Source organism: Camelus ferus, chromosome 6, assembly GCF_009834535.1.
Source record: "Camelus ferus isolate YT-003-E chromosome 6, BCGSAC_Cfer_1.0, whole genome shotgun sequence".
Classification (NCBI taxonomy): domain Eukaryota; kingdom Metazoa; phylum Chordata; class Mammalia; order Artiodactyla; family Camelidae; genus Camelus; species Camelus ferus.
Window position 1 is genome coordinate 59,597,592 of NC_045701.1, and position 26,803 is coordinate 59,624,394.

Consider the following 26,803-nt stretch of genomic DNA (forward strand, 5'->3'; position numbering starts at 1 on the left):
CCATTTTAAAAAGATGGAAACTGAACAATATAGATGATAGGTATGGTTTATACTAGGTGGACGCAGAATTCCAGACTATACCTTGACTGTTACTACATTAGAGAATGCCTATACACTTATATATGTTTTAAGTTAACATAAAGTGTTTAAGGAATGTATGTATGTTTCCCTCCTTTAACAGACTTTTCTAAGTAATCAACTACTAATCCTGATCATGTTGGACAGAGAACAGTTCTGTTGTATTTGAAGATATTGATGAAGTTTGGGACTTAGCTTCATGGACTTATAGTTTATTTTCTGAACTTCAGCTCAGTTCAGATATTTTTCAAATATTTGCTGAATTTTAATTTAGCAAAAACTATTGCTGAATATTGTTCTGTGTGAACTGTTTGCTAGCTGAGGAAATATGATCTTTGCCTTCAATGAGTTTATACTCTAAAGGGGGAGATAATTATGTAAAGTAATTATAATCGAATGCAAAAGTAGTACAGGCATTTATTTATAAAGTGTTATGGGAATATACATAGCAAAACAATTAACTCAGCATTAAGAAATAGAAGTAAAGTTTGGTGAAATTCAAAGAAGTGGTCACATTTGAATTCGATCTTAAAAGATGAATAGTTTACCAGGTAGGAAGAGGATGGAAGAACATTAGTAGCAGAAGACAAAGTCACAGAGACATAAGGGTGTTGAGCGTGTTGGAGAATGTGGCAAGTGATCCGTTATAGATAGGTAGAACATGAGGAATGACTAGAAATGCAGTTTGAAACAGACTGGACCTGGGTTAATGAGAGCAAGCTAGACTGTGAGGGTAAGATTTTACTTTATGGCCAGTAGAGAGCCAGCAGGATACTGGTTGACAAGAGATTCTCAAGGTTGGGAAACTGTTTTTAGGGGCCGTTGCAGCAGTTTGGATGAGAAATAATGGCTGCTTGGAGTATGTAGTAACTGAAGGAGATAGATAAAATGGATGTTTGAGAGCTAAAATATTCAAGTGACTAATTTCATGTGGGAGGTGAGGTTAGAAAGAGCAGGCAAGGATGAATTAAAATATTCTGACCTTGACCAGTTGAACTCAAATGTGACTACTTTGAATTTCACCAAACTTTACCTCTATTTCTTAATATACTGAGTTAATTGTTGTGCTGTCTATATTGAAGCAACACTTTATAAAGCATGAGAACTGTCATTATTTTTTATTGTTTTGTTTTGTTGGGTAGAGAGTATAGAAATGAGGGAAAGACTGTTTTAGCCCTTTTAAGTTTTGTTAGGGTGTGACTCCACCATTTAGTTGTATGTCATTGTTCTGATTGTTCTGGTATGAATATAACTTTCTTTTTTTTTTTTAAACTTCCTTTTAAAATCTTGTTTCTGTAACTGTTTACTTTGTGTCTTATTCATGTTTTTAAAGATGATTAGATGGATGTTTGTGATACCTGTATTGGCTATCTCTGTGTTAATCAAAAGCATAATTTTCACAACTCTGAAACAAGCATTTTAATCTTTATTTTTCATATAGAGAAGAGGCACAGAGAGTTTAAGTATTGTGCTAAAGATCACATTACTGGTAAATAATGGTGCCAGATTTTGAACATGGGCTTTCCTGGCTCTCAGAGCCCATGACATTGCTTGGTAGTCTCAGAGAATAGTTAGTCTGAGTCTAGAACATGGGGTGCTATTTGGTAGAATAGTGGATGATGAGAGAAGAAAAAGTAGGTTGGAGCTGTATTTTAAAGGATCTTAAAGAAGTTGGAACTCGACCTTACAGGTAGAAAGTTTGCTGTTGAAAATGGTTAGGCCTGGAGTGAAAGGAATAGAATTGGTAGAGTGGCTGAGACGTCAGTGTTTGAGGACTTACAATTGGGGATTGGTCATTTTGTTATATCAGTTTCATTATGAATCCTTTGACCATCACAAATTAAAAAAATTTTAAATATTAGAATTTTGAATAATGGTATAAAAATTGTAATAGAAGGGGCACACACGAAGATGAACTTTCTTATAGCGTGAACAATAGGCTCTTTTCTCTGGTTATGACAATCTAAACATAAAAATTCTTGTTCCTTTTGGCCTCAGGGATTATCTCAAAGGTTTGTCCTTAGTTTCATAATAAACAGATTATTCTTTTGGTTCAGAGTATGCTTATTTTAAAAGGGTGAGAAAGTCCTAAGGGCTTTAATTATAATTTCTGGATGTCAAAAAGACTTCAAAATTATACTTAAATAACATTAAATCTTTTAGAAAATACAATAGGTTTTTTGTTGGCTTTTGATACTTGACTAAAGGAAGGTCAACATCTGAGCTAAACCAGTAACCAGATAAAGAGCCAAATTATTGTTGTAGAAAATTGTTCCTTTTTCTTCAAGGCTATTATACCAACCTGATTCATTGTGGCAGGAATGAGACTTGCTTCATCTGAAAAGTTTTCAAAATAGTAATCCACTTTTCTTTATTTTTTTTTAAAGGAAGAGATTTGTATTACTTGTGATTTGCATCTATTATATTGCTATTACCTTTGCTTTCTAAATTAAAAAATGAAGTAAACAAATTGGTTGTTTTAGTTTCATTGGAATTCATCATAAAGTTTTAACAAGCATTAAAAAAAGGAATTGTATATAAACATAAATTTCACTTAGAATTTAACTTTACTGTTTCTAGGTTCTATTTAATGGGGAGTTTAAATCAATAGTTTATTGTCTAGGCTGCTGATAAAGTTTTTTTTTAACTGCTTTAAACATTTTAGTAGAGTTCAACGTAGGATATCAATTTGATTACTTTTACTTGTTGGTAGATTCATACCGTAAGAAACAAAGATTATTTGTTCCTGTAGTTTCACATCTGCTTACTTTGCCATTCTGTATAACTCTGTTCTGTAATTATAAACATCATTTTAATTAAATCTATACTTATAAAGATAATTATAAATATTAGCATTGGTTTATTTGTTATTTTACTTTTTATTGAGTTATAATTAACATACAGTGTTATATTAGTTTCAGGTGTACAACGTAGTGATTCAGTATTTTTATGTGTTAATGAAATGATCACCACAATAAGACCAGTTTCCATTCATCACTATAGAAAATAGTTACAACATTATTGACTATATTCCCTATTTGTTTATCACATCATCATGACTTATGACTTATTTTAAACTGGAAGTTTGTACCTCTTAATCCTTTTTACCTGTTTTATCTATCCCCCCCACCCCCAATATTAGTTTATTTATTTTTTTCCTCTTGTAATGATTCAACAAGCATTTCTTGAGCTCTTACAGGATGAGAAGTTCCTTTTCTTATAGACTTTATTTTTTAGAGCAGTCTTAGATTCACAAAAAAATTAAGTGGAAACGACAGAGAGTTCCTACATACCCCTTGTGCCAGACTCCCCCACTATCAGCATACCCCACCCAAGTGATAAATTTGTTATAATCAATGAACCTGCATTGACATATTATCTCCTGAAGCCCATAGTTTATATTAGGATTTACTCTTGGTGTTGTACATTTTATGGATTTGGATAAATGTCTAATGGCATGTATCCACCATTGTAGTATTATACAGAAGAATTTCACCATCCTAAAACTCCTCTGTGTTCTTCCTATTTGTCCCTTCTTCTCCCCAACCCTTGGCAACTACTGGTCTTTTTACTGTCCATAGTTTTGCCTTTTGCAGAGGCAAAATATAACTGGAAACATACAGTATGTAACCTTCGCAAAATTGGCTTCTTTCACCTAGTAATATGCATTTCAGTTTCCTCCATCTCTTTTCATGGTTTCATAGCTTATTATTTTTAATATTATTATTATTAATTTTTTTTTGGTGCTGAATAATATCCTATTGTCTGGATATACCACAGTTTATTTATCTACTTAAACTATTCAAACTACTCAAAGGACATCTTGATTGCTTGCATGTTTTAGCAGTTACGAATAAAGCTGCTATAAACACTCATATCCAGGCTTTTGTGTGGACATAGTTTTTAACTCCTTTGGATGAATACCAAGGAGTGCAGTGGCTGGATTGTATGGTAAAAGTATATTTTGTTTATAAGAAACTATCAAACTGTCTTCCAAAGTGCTGTGCCATTTTGCATTCCCGCTGTAGTATATGAGAATTCCTGTTGCTCTACATCCTTGCCAGTATTTGATGTCATCAGTGTACTGGATTTTGGCCGTTCTAATGGATATGTAGTGGAAATTTATTTAAATGGTAGGAGTGATAGAGATGAATCAGTTCTAGAATCTGCCCTCAGGGAACACACTATTAGGTCAAATAGGTATGGTTGGTACGTACGTTGAAAATAATTATACAGGGTAGAAAGTGGGTTAGTGCCACCAGAATTATATTAGGTAATCTGTTGTGAGCATTCAGGAATAGAGAAATGTAGGGGATTTATACCTGCAGAGTGAGTTATAAAGAAAAGCTGATGATTAAGTTGGCTATAGAAGGGTGGCCAGTTATGGCTGTTCACAATTGTTCTGGATTGAGGCTGGTACTAAGATGGGTCCTCTGGCAGCAGTTTGATCACAGATATGGTGATAGAAAGGTGTGGGGCCTGTACAGTTAGATGCAGAGAATAGCTGAACTGGGCTAGTAGTGGTTTTCAGGTATGGAGAGAAGCAATAAAACTAGCACTGTAGGTAAAAGTCAGGCTTTGGAATCAGCCTAGATTAAAATCCTGGTTTCAACACTTACTAGTTGTATGCCTTGGATGTAGTTATTTAATGTCTTTAAACCTTATCAGTAAAGTGTGAATGATCGTAGTACTTTATATATCTCATAAGATTATTAGGAGGATTAAATAATGTAATTAGGTCAAATGCTAGACATAGTGCCTGTCATACATATTTTATAGGTGTTGTGAGATGTTTCATAGATACTAAACACACACACACACACACACACACACACACACACATATACACTACAGAGTGTAATGTTTAAGCAGAATTTTGAGAAGGAGATCACTTCAAGAAGACAAATGAAGGAAAGCTACTCTGGTTGGATTGCTTAATCTCTCTTTCCCTTGGTTCTCAAAGAGGCTCTGAGGAATCTGTAAAACTCACAAAGCAGGGGAAAAAGTAATGTAAGAAGTGAGGTTAGATTTTTTTCAAAGCATTGTGGATGCAGAAACAGTGAGTCAACTGAGTGACTCAATGACTTAATGACATAATCAGAAGAAGGGTTTTAGAAGGGTTAATTGGTAGCTGAGTTTGTTAAAAGGAAGGGTAATTTATTCCTTTAATAAATATTTATTCAACAACCAGCATAATACTAAATATTATTTAATGAGTGAAACAAAGATACTTTTAGTTTTCCCCTATTATTACTTGATCATGTCTTCTATTATTACTTCAATTTTGTGTGTTGTAGGGGTGATCTCCCCAATGAGTGTTAGTTTTTGAAAACAGAAAGTTCTTTTGGGTGCTCACAACACCATAGTGTTGGGAATGTAATAAATGATCAATAATCCTTTTCTCCTTTCCTTTCTTCTTTCCCTTATGTCTGGATGATACAGAGATTGTATAAAATATGATCTTTGAGTGCAAGGTGAAATGCAAAATAAAGAATGCTGTGTATGTGTGTACGTGTTGTGTAGAGTAGAAAGGGATTTTTACATTATCTGTAAATAATGTTTTCAACATTTATAAGGAAGTTATTTCTAGTTAGGGGAATTAGGGAGAACTTCATGGGAAAGGTAATATTTGGGTAGACATTTGAAGATTGGGTATATTTTCAATAGTTAAAAAGAGGGACCAGGCATTCTAGGCAATGGTATGATTAAAGGAAATGCAGCAGGAAATGTAGGACATTTGGGAAATGCAGAGCTGTCTAATTTTAAAATATGTCTTTATTAAGGGGAGATGAAAGTAGTTATAACCAAATTGTGAAGGATTCTGAATTCTAAAAGTGTTTGATTTTTCTTTTTTCTCTAGTAAAAGGGGGAAAGCAGAGGGGGTGAGAGAGGACTGTAGGGTGGTGGAGGTAGAAGGTGATTTGAGGTATACTTCAAAAATATTAGTCTGGCAGCAGTGTATAATATGGATGGGATTAGGATATAGGGAAAGAGGCAAAGATTCTGGAGATGAGAAATTAAGTCAGAGATTATAAATCATCCAGGGAGAAGTAAGATCCTGGCTTGGTGTATTGGCAGGGTACATTGAAAATAAGGGTAGTTTTAAAGAGATTTTGGTGGTAGAATCTGTAGTATTTGGCAGCTGGTGTTTATGGAGTACAAAAGAGTGTGTCAGATGAATGAGGTGTCGTAGCGTGACAGTCGTATCATTTACAGGTAAAGAATTAACAAGGAGGAGCAGATTGGGAGATGATTATGTGTTAGGTTTTCTAGAATGTACTTTGAGGTAGTGTCAGCTTTTCCTAGCATTTCTTTGGTTGAAACTGTGGGAAATGATGAGATTACCCAAAGAACATAGAGGGAGGAAAGAGGGCAAAAGCCAGAATTTTATAGATTTACTTAGAGAGCAAGAAGAGGCAAAGATGGAAGCAAGAGTGAATAGTTAGAGTGGTAGGAGGAAGGGAGGAGAACATGTTAACAAATTAGTGAAACGAAGGAAGTGCTAAGGAAAAAAAAGTGATCAAAATTGTTAAGTGGGCATAGATGTTGAGGGTGGTAGAGGTTGTGAAAGTTTATCAGATTTGGTGGCTCAGTGGATGGCTGTTAAGTACAGGGAGTAAATTGTGAGTGGTTGGCAAGGATAGTGGAGTCAGACTATATTAACTACTAGATCACAGTTGCCTTTCTGAGGGCTATTGCTAGTTTGGTTTATTTCCTTCTCTGACTGTTTTGTGTCTAGGCGAGTGTGTAATTTATGGGGAATGCCCTATATTGCATCCTAGACAGATTCCTTGATTTACTACTGTTATTATTTTCTTTTCTACTTTGTGGTAAAAAAGTTGGAGAAATAGCTAGTGGGCTATTGTTTCTCATTTTCTCTCATTTCTTTCAGTTTTAAAATTGTATATAATATAATTGAATATTGCTTCTTTTTTCTACTTACTTAAATTAGCTTGAATTTTCAACAATGATTATGATTAACTGATGCTCTGAAATAAATTGGCCCTTTGAGGAGATAAAAATAAAACTATGGATTAGATTGGATTTTTAAGTATGTTCGATGGCCTTACTCAACAAAACAGATATGCCTCCGCTGAGCTTTCAATATTACTTTTCAGTTCTTATAGGCCTCTATAATGCAAAAGTTTAAGAACTATTTGAAATGGTTATTAGCTAAAGGAAGCAGTGAGATGGGAAAGAAATCTGTAGAAACACGAAGTAGAGCAGTTATTTAGGGTAGATCAAACCTGTTTATAGGATAAGCTGGAGGAAGCAGCAGCAAGTAATTGGAGAAGGTATAGAAGGGCTAATAATGGTTGGACAGAAATTACAGAGGAAGCCAAGGGAGATCTGAATTGAATTATGGAACAGGAAAGTTAATGATATGGATCCTTCTTTAGACAGGCTGATACAAACACTGAAAGGGGTAAGGTAGTGGGGTGGTACTTTAAAATATGAATTTATATATACCAAAAGAGTTTTTTTTGTTGTTGTTCAAAGTATTTATAACAACCTTTTGATTTATATAAGTAAACTTAGAAGGGAGTAAGACATGTATAATTCAAATTATTTTAAGTTGGAATTATAAAAAGACAATTCTAACTCTCTGAAAATTTATCACCTATCTAAACATGTCTCAGTGGCTTCTCTTACTAAATTATTTCAATCTTAAGTTTTGGTGCCATATTATCCTTTACCTTCTCTAAGTTTCAGCTCTTAAATATTTCAGACTTTTCCAGATCTGACTGTATTGGAAATGATTCAAGGTTGTTGCTAGCCATGTTGAAGATCAGAATAAAACCTGTTTTTGTTTGATAATATTTTTTATTCCTTTGGATAATTTTTGTTTCTGGAGCATAGGTTCTTTTCAATATTGATTCTGACCAGTGTAGTAGATCCCAGGCTTACTTTATTTAAAAAAAATCTAAGCAATCTTTTTTATGCTTTTAAAGTTAGAACGGACACTATAAAAATCAAATCTAATGTGATTATGGCAAGCATATATCTTAGGTTTTTGGGGTGATTCACATCTTTAGATAGTCTGTGATAGTCTGACAGTCTTTCCTTATATTTGATTCAGAAAACATAGTTGTTGAGCAAGAGCTAGTCTCTAAAATAGGTAGTTAGTAAAAAGATACAAATAGAGCTGTTAGGAATGACAGCCTGATGAATTAAGAAGTCACTGTGATGAATATTTGGTTTTATTTCCTACTCAAGATTTAAGTTAAAACTGTGTTTCATGTCAGTGTTTCCTTTCTGATGCAGTTTTCAACTTGACCAACAATGTGGATTTGGACAACACCAAAAAGAAAATGGAGATATACCAAAAGGAAAACAAAGATGTCATTCAGAAAAATAAGTTAAAGCTGGTTGGTTGCTAGTATTTTCTTCTTTTGTATTGGAAATGAGTACTTAAACACGATCCTTTAAAAAGCTGTCTTTTTCTAAAACTAGTTATATTTATAAAGAATTTAGCTGAAATTTAGGCCCAAAGTACTAATATTTGTAATAGGCATATAGGTACGAGACACATATTACTATAGTAAAAATAATTTTGGTGGCATTATTAAAATATATTCTATAATGAAAAAGAATTGTATGCATGCAGAGATTTAATTATCTAACTTAAACAATTTAGCTGTCATTTCTTCAGTACAACATGACTTTCTAGTTTCAGGGAAAAACACAGGTAATTGTTTTTGAGGTACTTTATCAGGAATTCGTAATCATTGGTAAAAATGATACAGGTATATTTGGATTATGTAGCTTGTATTTTCATCTTGTATTTAGAGGGACTTCCCTGTTATAGTCTTCAAGTGTTTCATTTAGGCACTTCTTTCCTTCAGTAAAACTCTCAAGGAGTTGACATTCCATTCCATTCATATCCAGCCTGGCTTCCATAGAAAAGTGTCTCATTTCTGAGAGCATCAGTGTGCCATAAAAATTACTTTCTTTGTCCAGTAGCCTTTTCAGGGTACATCAGAAGTTACATGCAAAATAGTTATGGGCAGGTAACTTGTTGTATTAGCTCTGTTTAGCTTAATAGAAGGTTGTTCTTTTCAAGTGAATGCTTTTTTCATTTATAGTTTTAAGCTAAGAAATAATATTGAGAGTTGCAATGAAAGAATAATTTAGAAAGAATTAGAAAGAATAATTTATTTTAGACAGGTTATATTATTTTAGAGTAGGAATTTCTAATTATCTAAAAACGTTATAATGATAGATACAGTTGACCTTTGAACAACGCAGGTTTGAACTATGCAGGTCCACTTAACATACGGACTTTTTTCAGTGGTAAATACTACGGTACCACACAATCCAAGGTTGGTTGAATCCTTGGATGCAGAACCCCTGATATAGAGGAATTACCAGTAAAGAGGGCAGGATATAAATTATACATGAATTTTCAATGACGCCAAGGGTCGGGGCACAAGTTCAACCCATAACACTCTATATGAAATCTTTTCTAACTCTACCTGTCTTCTATCTTTGCAAGGAGAATTTACCACTCTTATCAATTCTGTCCCCACTATACTCTGTGTATACCTCTCTATCACATGTCATACTTACTGCTTATGTGTTTTATTATGAAATTTGTCTTTTTCTGCTTATGGACCTCTAGTCAAGTAATTCACTTTTCCAGCCCTCATATCTCATCTCCTAAATTTTTACATTTATTCCTACTAATCCTTCTAGATGAAGTTTGAATTGTCTTCTTCACTGGGTACCTGAGTTAGAATAGTAACCTCAATAATAGAGGTTTGTAAATTTATAGGGAGAGATGCTAATGGGACTTAATTGATTTAATTTAACGGAAATGAGGTAGGGGAGAGGGAGTAAACAAAGGTGACTTTGAAGTTTCAGCTTGAGTTGATTGAGATGTAGGTGTGTACTTAGCAGAAATGAGGAATATAGGAAGGTGATTAGCTTTGGGAAACCAAATGCTAAACTTATTTCCGGATATACTGCATATGAATTATCTTGTTACTTGAGAATCCTGTTTTTTTGGGAGTTTATCTAATGTGTGGATTGAAAAAAATCCACCAGAGGGTTTTGAATATTATTTTACATAAAAATATACTTTTCTTTGAGGACTCTGTTAATTCACATATTTTGTTAGTGATCTCCAAACCTATTATACTCCCTCCTTCTATTCTGTATTTGCCTTGAGGTATCATAAACTCTCAATATTCTGTTGAATTTAAAAAAAGGTATTACATTTTCAAGAGCAACAGTCAAAAGTTTTAAAATAAAGCCATTCAGATTTTATTGAATTTCTCATTTATAAGACTTAAAGAGCAAAGACCAGTTATAATATTGCTTTTAAGTCTGTGTTAGAGTTGAAATAAATTTCAGAGCCTGGAAGTATTTAATATTTCTGAGAAACTTTATAAAAGGGGAAGGAGTAGACCTGTCATTCATTTTTTTTTTCTGCATGTTAGCTTTGGATTTTGAAATTTTAACTCCACAAAGAGGACCCTTGAAGTTTATATGGTTGTGTTATTAGAAAATAACCTCAGTTTTTCATAACTTACCTTAAATGAATGCTATTTGGAACTCTAACACCAGAAAAACTTACTTTAGCTTGGGAAGAAGAATCTAAGTACTGTGATAACTTTTCATTAACTTATGTGTTCTGAAAATTGTTTCTATTAAAGAAACCGGTCTTTCACATGGAGTGTTTCAATCAGTAGTTCTGCACAGAGATTATCTGTTTTTGTTGGGTTTCTTGTTTTGTTTTGTTTTCCTTGTTAAATCCCCTAAAGTAAAGCCCTTATTAAGCACAGTTTCCACAGTTCTGCAGCTGGGTTCAATGTACTTTGTTTGGGTGTTTGTTTAGTTCTAGATGTTATTCTCTTTAATAATAACATGTCCACATGAAATAAAATGAATTATAGCTCTTTCAAAGTGAAATTGCTGCACTGTTAAACAATTAGTGACTAGGACATTTTATGCTTTCATGAAAGGAGATACAGAGTGTGTTATAAAGGTTGATTTTGGTTACTAAATTTATTCCATGGCATATATACACGTTTCTGTTTTAGACTCGAGAACAGGAGGAATTGGAAGAAGCTTTAGAGGTAGAACGACAGGAAAATGAACAAAGAAGACTATTTATACAAAAAGAAGAACAAAGGCAGCAGATTCTAAAAAGGAAGAATAAGCAGGCTTTTTTAGATGAACTGGTATGTATTAATGTTAATTGTGATTAAAAATCATTTGTCTTCAGGGTTTATCTTTTCTGTTATGTTGGGTAATGCTATTTAAATGACATTTCTGTAGTTTGTACTGGTATATTCATCGTCTTTTCCTTTATTTTTTAAAAGAGTTTGTCAATATCCACATTATTTTCAGATGAGAGAGTGTTAAAACTAACATGTCAGTTTACTGTTAATTGATTGTTTCTAAGCTTACTGACTAAAACACATTTTCAGAGCATTTTCCTCCTGATTAATACTGGTTTTCTAATAACTAACTAATTTTCAAGTGTTTTGGCTTCATGCTGAAGTTTATAGTGATTCTGGTTACTCCATGAGAACTATATTTCATTTTTTCATGAAAAAGAATACATATGAAAGAAATGGTAATGTTTTGCAAGTATTGGTGTTTTCCAGCTATTAAGTTCCCCAAGTAGCCAACATTGGTAGGTAATAGCAGTAATAATAACTAAGATTTTTGAAAGTATTTCATAGATTTGAGAATATATTATTTGATGCTTATAAACCAGTGTGCTATTGTGAAATCACAGCTAGAAAATTGTCCTTTCTAGTAAAGACTTTTTGCATTCTTCCTTTTCCCTTTCTGGCCATATAATTGATTTCCATGAGGTGTTAACATACTTAACTCCTTGATCTACTAGTTGTTATGCTGTTTGTTATTCTATGATCAGGTAAAGGTGTACATGTATATTTTTTCTACTGTACTTTTGCCCTAAAAGCAATTAAGCCAGATAACAAGGAATAAAAAGAGAGCAAGATTACTTAAATTAGAAGTAGGTGAGAAAGTAAAAGAAAAGTAAGGGTAAGGGCATTAGTGAGACTTAGACAGAAAATGCTTATCATAAGCCTACCTACTGTGTATGAGGGGAATGTAAATTTGGTTCTAAAAATGAGGACAGCAGCATTTAAACTAGAATATGTGTTTTACCTTAGTAACTTCCATTTATTTTTCTTGGCACTATTAAGTGGCAGGTGTGGCTTTAACAGTTGAAATGACACGTGCCGTGTTTTACATATTTTTGTAGGCATGTAGTTTCTGAGAAGTTAAAAACATTAAAGAATGAATTAGTAAAGAGCCATGTTACAATTATTTTTTTGAAGGATTCTTTTTCTCATCACTTTACACCAAGAGGAGCACAGTTTTCTTTAGTAATGCTCTCCTCTATACAATTAATTGAGTTAATTCCAAATGTAGAACTTAGATATAAGATGAAAATACACTTTAACCTTTTAAAAATGTTCAATCTAAATAGTTTTTAGTTTTTGAGATTAGCTAGCTTTGCATAGCAATTATTCTTACATATTCTTTAAAGTCTTTAGTCTTTTAGTACTAAGTTTTGCTGCCTCATTGAGCTACTGTTGGCAATTGAGCTGCAACTGCTAATGTTGTACATTGTGTATAATCTGGAGTTAATATTGGTTTTTGTAAGAACCCAACCCCCTTCCTGTTTTCTTCACCTGCAAGTCATTACTGAGCATACTTTCTTCACTGTTTAGGTCATGTAACATGGTGGTTAAATAATCCTTAGTAATTTACTGTATTCATTAGGACAATTAATTACAACAGATTGGTTTAAAATACCAATTCAATTTGAATTTCTGGTTTTCATTTTCAAATTTATTTTTAAAGATTCTTTGTTACTTAAATTTTTTGATATTTATTAAAAAAAATTTTTGTTAAAATGTTAACATACATTTTGTGCTTATTGGCTAGTTGAAGGAATTCATTAAATTTCTTTCTATCCTCCTGAATCCTTATTAAGTAAGTAAAAGAATACATTGCATTTCTTTTTCTATCAATGTTCATGTGCTAGATTTTATAAAGAAAGATTGCATTGGCATTTGTAAATATGAACAGAAGCTTAAATTTTAGAATTACTCTCTAGATTTAATTTAGGGAACAAGTACTACTTATTAGAATTTTTTTTCCTGTTTTTGTCCTTGTGCTGAAAGTCAGTTTTTAACCTTTTAAAAAGCATTGGCATTATATTATACTGTACATTATACTGAATGCTAAGCCTAATGTTATGGCTTAGCATGTAATATAATGTTGTCTAAAAAGTCCATTTATTTAATCCTAACTGTAAAGTCAGTTTATTTTATTTTTTAACAGTTTGGGAAGAGATTTTTAAACTGACTTATTAAATCTTTTAATATTCCTGTTTGAAAATTCTCTTCAGCTTATGTCTTAAATTTTGTTTAGGGCTGATACTGTCAAATGCAGTAGCTGATTTTTATTAGAATATTATTTGCCAGATGGCTTGCTTAAAGTCAGTTAAATAATCTTTTAAAAATGGTCATTATAAAGCTTTTAATGAGTATTACGGGCAGTCTTATTAAAATTTCTTTAAATATTAAACTGTACCTTCGGGCAGTTAATATAGGTTACAGAAACTTTCAAGGTAAAAATGAAAAGCTAAGAAGAATGAAGTAACTTGGAAGGCTGAATCTGCATGTTATGTATTCTTGAGAGCATGTATGTTTCCCATAGTTTATTTTACTCTTTAGATTTATTTTTTTGTTATTGTTAGAGCTCCTGCTAATTTCTAGTTCAACATTTACAAAGATTTTCAACCTCCAAATTTTGCGTGCTAAAACGCAGTAAAGCAGATTTGAAGTTAAATTAGTATCAAAATTAGTTTTAGATTTCTCAAATGTTTATTTTTTAAAATTTTCAACTGTTTTACTAAGACATTTTAATATTCTAGTCCTTTTATGTGAAAGTAAAACCAGGATTAAAACAGGCCAAAGTACTGATTAGCAACTTTTTTGAAGTGCACATATTGTCTTACTTTTACACAAGAACATTTACTTTTTAGAGTAAATACCAAGTATGGAATTTGAATGCACTTAGAGTATAAGTTAGAAAGCAGTGATTTAATTTTTTAGTCAAGGAAATTAATTTTTCTTTTGTTTTTATATATGAAAAGATAGTAAGATTTTAAAAGATATCTGGGGCCACAGCCCATTTAAATTTCTTTTAATTTTACATTTTATTATAAAATTCCTAATGGAAATCTAGAATAGCTGCAGAAATTCACAATACTGTTACTAATGCATTACTAATGCTTTGTTGTAGAATATGAGAGGTATTCAAGTATATTCTCATAGTATATTTTATTCATTCATTATTGCTAAAGCCAGGTTACAAGGATTTTGCTCTGTAATAAAGTTCTATTTTGTAAATAGAATTTATGTTTTTCCATTTACTTTAAAAAGTTTTAATATTTGTAGCATTTGCTCTTGCAAAGCACTTCTGTTACAAACTCTTGAGGTACAAATTTATTCTAGGAGAGTGCCATTGAAATAAATGGTGTGTTATTTGAATTTCTTCTATACTATATATAACTTTAAACAGTATGTTAAATATATTAATTAGCCATATTTATGTCTAAAAATATTGAGTTGTTAAATTTGGCAAGAAAATTAGACTGCTGTATCTTTCATGCTAAGAAATGTTAATATAGTTTTTTCAGGATTAAATTCTAGGTAGGTAGTATTTTAAAAATTTGTAGGCCATTTGAAGACTTATGTTTTCATAGGTAATGTTGATATAGGAGATAGAAACTGTGTTTGTACCTTCATTTTTGTTTATAATGATGTAGAAAGTAGTGTGTGTCTGTGTATGTGTGTGTATGATCTCCTTCCTTCCTGATTTCCCTCTGCACGTGTTTCTGTGTTCTTATTTAACTAACAACTCAGAAAGGAAAATGTCTGGATTCATTTAGTTTAGATCTTAGCTCTGCAGCAATTTAAACAAGAAACTTCATGTTAAACAGGATAAATAACAGTTTACATATAAGAATTAATAATTTGCTTGTGTTGTTAATATGTGTGTGTGCAGATTTGTGTAGAGGCTCTGATTTAATATCAGTATAAGAAACTAAAAGTGTTTACTATTATTTTGTTAATTAAAAAATTTAGACTTAATTTATAAAGATAACTCAATAAAAGAGAAAATAAATATACTTTTGGTTGTATTTAACAATCATTGCATTGTGCAAAACAGAACAAGGATCATTTCCAAACGGCCTCAGGTGAAGTCTAATGGGAAGCTATTTCAAACTGGCCTGAATTCACTGGTAAAAAGAATGTCTTAGATAAACATCTGATCTAAGTTATAGTACTTTGTACTACTCTTTTTGTGATTAGCTTCTAATTTTTTTATTTTAATAAATTTGGTTGGCTTTGCTAGATGAAATAAGACCCTATTACATTGTCTTTAATGTGGATTTTATAAAAATCCTTTTTTGTAGGTTATTTTGATTTATGAGTCTAAAACAGCCTTTTCTTATTATGGAATGTTAAAATATTTTGTAAAGTGTTCTCCATAAAATGAATATTTAGGTTAACATAGAATGCTTATGGAAAGGCATACTTTAAAATAAAGGACTTTTTGCTCTTTAGTTTTTCCTTTTTCAACTTTCATGTTGCACTTTAACTTTTCTTACAGGAGAGCTCTGATCTCCCTGTTGCTCTGCTTTTGGCTCAGCATAAAGATAGATCTACCCAATTGGAAATGCAACTTGAGAAACCTAAACCTGTAAAACCAGTGACGTTTTCCACAGGCATCAAAATGGTAAGCTGTATTTTAATCACTTGTTTGGAAGATACATGTCAAAGATTACACTTTATAGTTTTATATTGATTTCTACAGATAAACTGAAAGGTTCAGGTATTTAAGAACAGTGTCTGATATAGGCTGGATGTCTGGAAATATGAATATGTGCAGTGTAAGAGAAAAGTGAAAAGGAACAAATAATTTTCAAACTATGCAACATAGTTTCCTGTATGATATTGGGTTTCTATGTGTTTTCTTATTCTACATACATTTTTAAGCTTGAAGTATAATAAAACATTTCTTAAGAGAAAATGCAGACTTCTGGTTTCTGGTATGGCATGTAAGAAGCTTAGACGTTGCCACTTCATCCTGACAACAAGTAAAAACCTGAATACACTGAAAAATCAACAACTTCTCTTAGATTTGTAAGTGAAGAGAGATCACAAAACAAATCACTGCACTTAAAATTGGAGAGGCCAACTGAGAATGCAGTGAATCACAGCTTACCAGAGCAGCAGCCTTGCTGGGAACCAGTCCTGGTGTAGGGACACCTGAATTGATTGACAAATCTTTGAAGGCTCGGTGTGGACAACTCAGAGTTAGAAACTCCAGGGGAAACGAGTCATCAGAGGCCCCACACTTTTGTGTTTTACCTGTTGTGTCTCTACCAGGTTCTCTTAGTGAATATTAGAAAAATCTCCTCATGCTTTTGGCAGAAGAAAGGGAAAGGAACCATTTTGAAATATGCCAGAACATTCTGTTCTTCCTAATAAGGCTTGCCCTTAGGATAAACTATTTCACCAGAGCCTAACCTGCTGGAGTTTTATCAGAGCCTAACTGACATGGGTGAAGGGAAGTATCCTACTATAGCTCCTCAAGTCTTCCATGTTGGAGAAGGGAAATGCACAACTTCAGCCCACTCTAGCCATCCTGACCCACCTGAGGGGAGGGAGATGGACTGAGGGGTATGTGTGAAGTTCACAGTCCGGAAGCACAGGCTTTCTAAGAGACTGAAGCCTAATTATAGGGCTACAAATTGTTCTGCCACTCCCTACACCCTACTATCACATTACTAAAGGCCTGTTTACAGTAATTCCTTTTACCCAGTGCATCGTGCCTGGCTATCAAAAGAAAAACATTATAAGATATACTAAAAGGTAGAAAATACAGTTGGAAGAGACAGAGCAAGCATCAGAAGCAGGCTTAGATATGGCAGGATGTTGGAATTATCAGACTGGGAGTTTAAAACAATTGTGATTTATGTGATATGAGTACTAATGGATAAAGTAGACAACATTCAAGAACAGGTGGGCAATGTAAGCAGACAGATGGAAATTCTAAGAAAGAACCAAAAAGAAATGCTAGAGAATAAAACACTATAACAGAAATGAAGAATGCTTTTGAAGATCTTATTAGTAGACTGGACATGCTTGAGGAAAGAGTTTGAACAAGAAGATATCTCAATAGAATCTTTGAAAACTGAAAACCAAAGAGAAGAAGACTGAAAAACAAAATAAAACAAAACAAAACCCAGAGCAGAATATCCAAGGTCTGTGGGTTGACTACAAAAAGTGTAACATAAATATAATGGCAATACCAGAAGGAGAAGAGAGAAAGGAACGGAAGAAATATTTGAAACAATAATGACTGAGAATTTCCCCAAATCACCATTAGATACCAAACCAAAGATCCAGGGAGCTTAGAGAACACCAAGTAGGATAAATACAGGCCTGCCCCCCCCAAACCCCCCAAAACTATATCTAGGTATATTACATTCAAACTACAGAAAATTGAAGATAAAGAAAAAAATCCTAAGGAAGCCAGAGAGGGGAAAATACCTCACCTGCAGAGGAGCAAAGATAAGAGTTAAATCTGGCTTCTCAGAAACCATGCAAGCAAGAAGAGAGTGGAGTGAAATATTTAAGCTGTTGAGAGAAAAAAGCCACCAACCTAGAGTAACGTACTCTGCAAAATTATCCTTTAAAAGTGAAGGAGAAATAAAGATTATCAGACAACAACTGAGGTATTTTTTGCCAGTACACCATTTTTGCAGAATGTGGTAAAAGAAGTTCTTTAGAGACAAGGTACATGATACAGGTCAGAAACTCAAACATCAAAGGAAGAACGTTGGAGAAGAAATGAATGAATATAAAATAAAAACTTTCATTTTTCTTATTCTTAATTGGTTTAATAGATAACAGTTGAAGTTAATAGTAACACTGTATTTGAATTTATTTGCTTATGTGTTTGGATATATGTATGCAATATATACTTACACATACATATGCTTAATATAAGTAAAATGAATGACAGTTGTGATATAAAGGACGAGAGGAAGCAATTAGAATTATTTTCTTATTATGAGGTACTCACACTACTCATGCTTCTAGTATTCAACTATTGTTTTTGGGTTTTAAAATTGCTTACTTTGTCATATCTGTGCTAGCTATTAGATTATAAACATCTTGATGACAGAAGTTGTATATTTTAAGTTTGTTTCATATGATTATGGTTATGTGGGTACCTGAATAATGTAAAATATTCATGATCAATTTTAAACTTAAAATGTAGGAAATATGGACTCATCTCTAAATAATGTAAAGGAAAATACTACTCATTAAGGAGTTACTAAAGCATTTGAACTAAGAGGCAATATAGTGTAGAGGAAAGAAATGGTCTTGGAAAGACTCAGATACAATGGGATTAAACCCTAGCTTCACCACTTACTAAATGTGTGTCAGTGGGTAAAATCTTACTTTATTTTTCTGAGTTTGTTTCCTCATTGGTAGAGTTGATATAATAATTTTAACTTTACATGATCATTCGGAGGATTAAAATACATATATAAAATGCTAACCCGAGTTCAACTGTAATTTTACCAGTAATAATCTTTGTTGTCATTATGGTTTAATCTCTAAGTGAATTACATTATAATCTCTTTACACTGTGTAATTGAGTAATACATATTTTTAGGATGCTTGAATTTGAGGAAATTTTATGATAAATTTGATATCTTGATATTCTGTAAATCTGTGGTATTGCTGCCACCATAGTATTTTGTTTTAAAGTTTTTAAAAATTTATTTTTAATTTACATATGGTAAAGGTCATTCTTTGTGATGTATAGGGTCTTGAAAAACATAGAATTGTGTATCGACCACCACAGTCATAGTGTAGAGCATTTCCATTGTTCTTCAAAATTCTCTTGTGTTACTCTTTCATAGTCAGCCCTGCACCTGCAACCCCCTAGCAGCTAGTGATCTGATCTTTGTCCCTGTTGTTATGGCTTTTCCAGAATGTCATATAAATGGAATCATATGATGTATAGCCTTTTAGATCTAGCTTTGTTAACTTAGCAACATGGATCTGAGATCACCCGTGTTGTTGCATGTGTCAATAGTTGTTCCTTTTTGTTGAGTAATGATACCATTGTGGGAGTATGCCAGTTTCTTTATCCATTCATCAACTGAAGGACGTTTGGGTTGTTTCCTTTTTTAATCATTAAGAATAAAGGTGCTATCAACATTTGCATACAGTTGTGTGTGTACATAAGTTTTCATTTCTCCTGGGTAAATACTGCTAAGAATGAGGTTGATGATTTATATATGGTAAGGTATGTTTAGCTTTGTATGAAACTGTCAAACTGTTTTTCAAAGTGTCTGCACCAGTTTGCATTCCCACCAACATTGGGTGAGTGTTTTAGTTGCTCTGCATCCTTGTCAGCACATAGTATTATTATTCAGTATTATGAATTTTAATATTTTAGGCATTCTGAACAGGTATATAATGGTATCTCATTATGGTTTTAATTTGCATTTCCTTGATAACTGGTGATGTTGAGCATCTTTTCATACGCTTATTTGCCATTAGTATTTCATTTAACCCTAGCGTTTCACTTAATACATTAGATATTTTTCCAGATACTGTTGTGATCTTATTATTTCTTTTCTTAATTCTCCCCTTCCTCCCTCTCTTACAGCCTTTTGTTTTGTGAAATGTCACGTATATACACAAAAGTAAATTATCACAAAGTGAATATCTGTGTAATCATCATACAGATAAAAGAAAAAAATATTCTTAATGCTCTAGAAGTCCTCCTCATGACCTCTCACACCTGGCTAGTACCCCATTTCTTTTCCTAGAAGTAGTTATTCTTCTGTCTTCTATGGCAGTCCTTTCTTGTTCTTTTAAATAAGTTTTAACATCTAAGTATGTATGCCTTCACCTGATTAATGTTTTGCCTGTCCATCTTATATTTGTGAGATTTATCCATGCTTTTTCATGTAACTGTAGGTTTTTTCATTTTCATTGCTGCACGATGTTCCATTTTATGTATGTTTCCTGGTACACATGTACAAACATTTTTTGGTGGCTATTTACCTAAAAGTAGAGTTACTAGTCATAGTGAATATGTATGCTTATTTTAGGAGATGCTGCCGACTTGACTTACAGAGTGGATTTTAGCAATTGCACCTCCACCAGCAGGGTTCTTGTTATTCCACATTCATGCCAACACTTGTAATTTTTTATCTTTTTTAATGCCACCATTCTGGTGGGTGTTTCGTAGTGTTCTGTGATTTTAATCTGTACTTTTATTTCACTGATCACTAATGAAGTTGAGCATTGGCTGTCTTATGTTGTGAAATGCCTGTTCAAGACTCTTGCTCTTATATAGAAGTTCTTTATATGTTGTGGATCTAAGCCTTTTATTAGTCAGATGTAAATAACTTTTGTCACTCTATGTCTTATTTTTTCCAAGAAAGTGTCTTTTGAGCTCTTTATTGTTTTACTTTATATTGACCACCTGGAATTTTTTTTTTATTTGTTTTTTTGGTATGATGTGAGGTAGGTGTTCTAATTACTTTAATGCATGTTGAGATTCAAATAACTTAAGTGTGTGATGAATACTTATAATTATTTATTATTTTAACAAAATTTGGCATTTGGTTCAAGGACAAGGTGAAAATTTAAAATGACAAAGTTTTTATGTGGATTTATTTTATTACTGAATGTGAGACTGACGTATAATGTAGGTGAAAGTCTAAATGTTTATGAAGTTAAGAGTCTTTATACTCTTTGGAAAAATTAATCCTAAAATGCAAGTTGAAAAGTAACATTTATTGAGCACCTATATACCAGGGGTTGATTTCATTTAACAGACATTGGCAAGGATGCCAACATTGCTTAAGACTTTGTGACCTGTGATAGTTTCTTTTAATAAGAGGTGTCATTTTTTGTTTTTATATCCCTATGAAATAGATGTTATTATTTTTTTTTTGGATGTGAAAACTGAGTCTTAGAGAAGTTAGATCACATATAAAAGACTACACTGAAACTCTTCCTATTATACCATATTATATAATTAATGAGAACATTTAAAACTAAAACTTAGAAATTCTACCTCAGGTGCTTTCTTTTGAGGATAGCTAGGATTTGAACTATTGCTTCTAACAGTAGACTGATTGTATGGACTGGGTAGTCTAAGGGACAGGAGCCAGCACAATGACCTTTTCTTTTCCTGATCTGCTCTAAGTAAAGAAAGTCAAACACAGCAAAAGAAGTCAGATATGCTGAACTTGGAGAGGGTCCAAGGAAGACATATAAATGTAATTAAGGTTTTTGGAAATAATCCTTTGCCATGTGACTGTGAAGACAGGATTTATTTATTTAGTAAACCTAGAGAAATATGAAGAGTTAAAAATTGGTATGAAATAATGTGTATGAAATGAGGATTTAATTATTATGTACTGAGATATATAGAATTGAGACAGCGTATTTTGGTTAGGAATGTTCACAGATGTCTGGTTGAAGTTTTTGAGTTGTATCTCCTAGGAATTAAACTCTCTGTGAGCAGGGAGGTGTTGGGGGTAGCATCTCAGAATAATTATTTATATATAATTTGTGACTTGAATATCTAAGAGAGTTCCACTTAATCACTGTTTCATGAATGAATAGGAGAAACTTCATTTTGTATATATTTTGTGTTCTCTGTGGTGATAACTTTTTGAACTTCTAAAGAAGGGGTTTTAACTTTGTTTCTCAGTCATGTGTTAGTTATTTTAATCTAAGTGGTTCAGATTCCAACAATAAAAGTTTAGGACCTCTATTCTTTTTTATTTTACAAATAATTCTAATTAATTTTTTCCCCTAAAGAATAGATGTGGTTGCTATTATTACATCATTCTTAGTTGAGCTAGTGAACAGACCTCAAAGAAAGTTTTTCCTCCTCGTTTGTTACTGGTTTGTATCGTTAAATATCCATACAGCAAATGTACAGATTTAAGTACTAAGTCTTAGTCTTTTGTCAGCAAGGAAGAACATCTCAATCATGTTGCAAAATTAGAAACCAGAATCTAAGGCTGAGAATCTGGTACTTCCTTCAGATGTGATTGTATTCTCTTCTTTACTGTGCTTTTGTATGCAAAGTGGAAACAAACTGAGTCACAAAGATAACCTAAGAATTGTTCTTAAGTATAGCTTTTGCTCCTTTGTGGTTGATTATTGGAAAGCAGTATAGGGAATGTAGCCAAAAGGGGAAAGCTGTTTGAGTATTTAAACCCTGATGTTTAAAAATTTATTTTATATTATCTATGAGTAAACCAGAAGGAAGCTCATTTGTGATGCAAATTGGCTTTTCTGATTGCAACAAATAGAATTTAGCTATTTTCATCAAGCATTGCTTATTATTCTGAACTCATTTGAAGATTAAACTTTTTGTTAACATTTCTTTATAGAAATTAATATCCAATTATACATGAAATAAGAAAATAAAGATTATACAAGTAGTCAGTTATGCCCTCTTAAGCCATAACTTTGTGTTAGACAGCTTAAGTGCTTTATCATTTTGCCTGAAAAACAAAAAGTAAAATTTGACCATATATTATTAATTCTATTTTTAATATATAATTTGTACTTTGGTAGCAAATCAAAGTGTAGCAGCCACAGAAGTAATGTGAAAATGCAAGTAGTAGCAGAGTTCTATTTGTATGTTTTTATCTATAAATGTGTTTTGAATGTAAGTCAAATTAACATTAAAAATAGTCTTATCAGTTCTTACTATGCATTTATGAAACACATAGATGCATGATTAAGCCTTATAATTAACTAGGTATGAGGTGATTGCTTTCTCTTAGCATTTAAATGTCTCCAGCTATTTTGTGTTATTTCAATAAAATTATATATTCTAATTTTTTTTACCATGGATATCTCTGAGGAGTTTTTTGTAAGTAAATAGAAGTTTGGTTAATTCAGTCATATTTTAACGGAAATAGAGGTTCATATTACTTAAGATAATCCTATGGTGAGTACTTTAATGTGATCTAAATAAATCTTTTAATAAGATGAATGGCCACTCATTTAAAATTATAAATTTGAATTTTATTATTTTAGAATTATTTAAAAAGGTTGTTTTTATATTATCATAAGTGGCTTGAGTTGTGGCTCCTTTAACTATATACCTATTAGTTGTGTGACCTTGGGCAGATCTCAGCCTCTTTAAACCTTAATTTACTCAGTTCTTAGGAAGGAGATTCGAAGTTTATTCTAAGTATACATGTGTTTAGATATAAGAAAAACTTTATCAGATCAGTGAATTTTGATTGCAGGTCAGGTTTGTGACTCATATTTATCTTATACTGTTTGTTTTTTTGCTAGATATTTTATTTATAGGCCCCCCAAATGCCTTTAGAAACCTTTTTATATATTTCTGTGTTATAGAAAATATATCAGTTATATTATGGATATATAAAGAAACTGAAATATTTAGTGTCCATAGTTGGGGAATTTACAAATAACTAATTATACACTATGAACTTTATGTCATACTCTTTCCCATACCTTGCCATGGTGAAGGAGAAAATAGTTAATGCTCAGACTGTTGACTACAGAATTTATTGCAGGGGCTGAATTTATTCCAGGAAAGTTGTCTGATATCTGGGCATGAGCATAGGCAGAAATATAAGACAGAGAGTTGTTAGTTATATTGGTTGCTTTGATTGTAATGGGAATGGGTTAAAATCAGTATGCTATAAATAGTGGGAAGCTTTGAACTTTTTAGTCCCATTCTGTAGGACTTTCTAGATATTTGAAAATGTGGAAATATTCTTAGTTTAGAATACAGAAATAATGGTTTCCTGCTTAAATTAAATTATTTATCAAACATATTTCTAGAAACATGTTCTACACATTCTATTCTGAATTGCTTAGTGTGAGACAAATTTTTCAGTCTTACAGATATTTTTATTAGGTACTAGTCAGTCTATTACAATATGATTTTATCAAGGACCTATCATATCTGCAAGGCAGTGTTAGCTGTTAGTGTTGAAAGTATGGTAATTTTACAAGTGGGAAAAAGAAGGATGATGTAATTAAAGCAATTTCTGAACACTGTCTCACTTAATCCTCACAAATATCCTGTGAGGTTGCTAGTGGTATTACCTTTTATAGGAACCATAATGACTCAGATGTTTCTTAAACTCATAATTCTGTTAAGTGGGAGAGCTGAGGTTTAGACCCAATCAAGTCTGGTAGCTTCCAAGTACTTTTTTACTTCTCTATGCCTGAATAATCCTTGTCACTTAGTTGATTTTCTAAGTGGGAAGAGAAAACTAAATGTATTAAGTTACTATATGGTATTGATTTTAAGTATAGTGACGCTTTCTATCAGAGGGTCCAAATTAAATAAATCCTGTGGAGTATGGAAAATTTGAACTAAACTTCAAGAAAAATAAACTTTAAGAAAAATGGAAGGGAAGAAGGAAGGCGTTGCATATTTAAAATCGGTTTATGGGAGCATTGCTAGCAAAAGAATGCAAGAGGTGAATTTAGCAAAGTTCATTCTGTAGTTCCCAGCTAGGAATTTTCTTCTGATGAACTTACTAATTTTGAAATGCACATTCTTGCTTTGGTTCCGAAGAGGTTATGGTATGAAATTCAGATACTTAAGATTCATATTCATGTGTCAGTAAGAGCTTTTGATTAGTAATCTGTTGAGTAAGTTAAAGGTTACTAAAGTTGATATTTGTATATGCTGTTGAATCCATTGTGTGTGTGTGTGCATGTGTGTGTGCGTGTGCATGTGCGTGTGTGTGTTTGCTTAGGACGACGATTCAGTATTTTCCTGAGAAGCCTGGCTGCCACGAATGTTTGGCAGTCTTACAAGGCTACATCTGCACATGTGCAGGCCCAAATAATTTATGTAGTGTCAGTGTGATACTTTAATTTTTTAGCTAAGCAGATTTATTTTTCCTTTGTTATCATTGCACCAATAGTATTATCTTGAGTTAATTGTAGTTTTCGTATTACTAGTCTTCTAATAGTATTTGTAGAAAATACTATTAGGTTTTCCTTTTGTTGATCATTTTGTTATTATGTGATTCCCATGTAATTTTGCTTGTTATTTTGTTCATTTCCAATTTATTTCTATCATGTATTCTTTTTCTGTTAGAATATAATTTACCATACCTTCTAGGGCTGTGGCTAAGTTTGAAAACTAGGGTTATTTTTGGATAATCTCTTAATTTTTTTAAGTATATGCAATTGATGGATAACTTACAACATGCTCACATTCTGTCAATGTTCTGCCTCCTGTTAACATTTTTCCACACTAGAAGCCTATCCCAGTTTTGCTGAGAATGCTTCCGGCATCTCCTCCCGGCATCCACTGGGAAAATGATAGAGCTAAGAACACGTTTCTCCTTTTTTCTGCTCTTCCCCATCAGAGCTTTTCCCAGATGCTGCCCTGAAAGTCTTGGAATTGCTACCCCACCCCTACTTTGGTCTCAGGGTAGTATAAGGTTCATAACTCCTAGAAGGTTGAGTTTATGAGGGTTAAATATTCTTAAGGGTATCCAGGGCTTTCAACTATATTATAATTTAAATAAGATAATGTGGGCTAGCAAAATATCATAACTTTGCTCCTGTGATCAAGAACTGTACTTACTAGTGAACATATGAAAGATGATCTCTTCATGAGCTGGGAAATTTCTTCAGGATCTCTATTACCTTTCCCTCTTTTGCCCCTGATATTGGTAATATCTTCTCACTTTTTTTCTCTTGTCAGTCTGGCTAGAGGTTTATCAGTTGTCTTGATCTGGTCAGAAAAAACAGTTTTTGATTTTACTGATTTATTTTCCTATTGATTTTCTGCTTTCCATTCCAGTAATATTTTTTTTTTATTATTTCCTTCAGTCTCCTTAATTGGGACATATTGCTCCAATTTTCTAGTTTATAAAGGTAGAGGCTTAGATTATTGATTTAAGACTTTTCTGGTTTTTTATTATTGACATTTAATGGCATAAAATTTTTAAACCATTTCTTTAGTTGCATCTCAGACATTATGACATGTTGTTTTGATAATTTCTGTCCTTTAAGAAGCAGTAACCAAAAGTGCTAATGGACTTAAATGTGCAAGAAATGTATCAGGGAAAATGTCTGGGAGAGAAAATGAGGTGGGCGCTGTCAGAAGCTGAGAGAGTCGTCAGACTGTGATGTGGATTTGACCCCAGGTGAAGAAAGAAGAAAGCTTGGGTAGAAGTGTTTCAGACTAGAGTATATATTTCTAGGGAAAGTTTGGCATGGCGACTGGTGAGTCCTTGTGACAAAGTTTTCTAGCAGAAGAGTCTTGCAACTCCGAAGTATGGAACTGCCTTTGTATACCTGCCTCACTGAGTCATTGACTAGAAGCATTCTGTGGAAACCATGGCCTTGGTGCTGGTGTGGAGATGGACTTCAGAGTGCAGCAGCTGGACTCTTATTTCGCTTTTGCAGTTGAAGAGATGTATTCATATGGCCATCAGAATGTGTTTTCATTTTCATTTAGTTCAAATTATTGTGTAATTTTGTTTTTGATTTCTTGCTTGACCCATGAGTTATTTAGAAATGTGTTTAATTTCCAAGTATTTTCAAATTTTCTAAATAACTTTATGCCACTGATGTCTAGTTTAATT

General features: G+C 32.6%; 1 protein-coding gene across 1 annotated transcript in view; it reads left to right on the forward strand.

The window, feature by feature from the left end:
- The window catches only part of MNAT1 (MNAT1 component of CDK activating kinase), a 167,865-nt gene that overhangs the window by 43,328 nt on the left and 97,734 nt on the right, over nt 1-26,803 (forward strand). Inside the window, exons 4-6 of the mRNA XM_006185722.3 lie at nt 8,344-8,447; nt 11,124-11,264; nt 15,751-15,876. Of these exons, the coding sequence (XP_006185784.1) occupies nt 8,344-8,447; nt 11,124-11,264; nt 15,751-15,876 (371 nt within the window). The remainder of the gene's footprint in view (nt 1-8,343; nt 8,448-11,123; nt 11,265-15,750; nt 15,877-26,803) is intronic.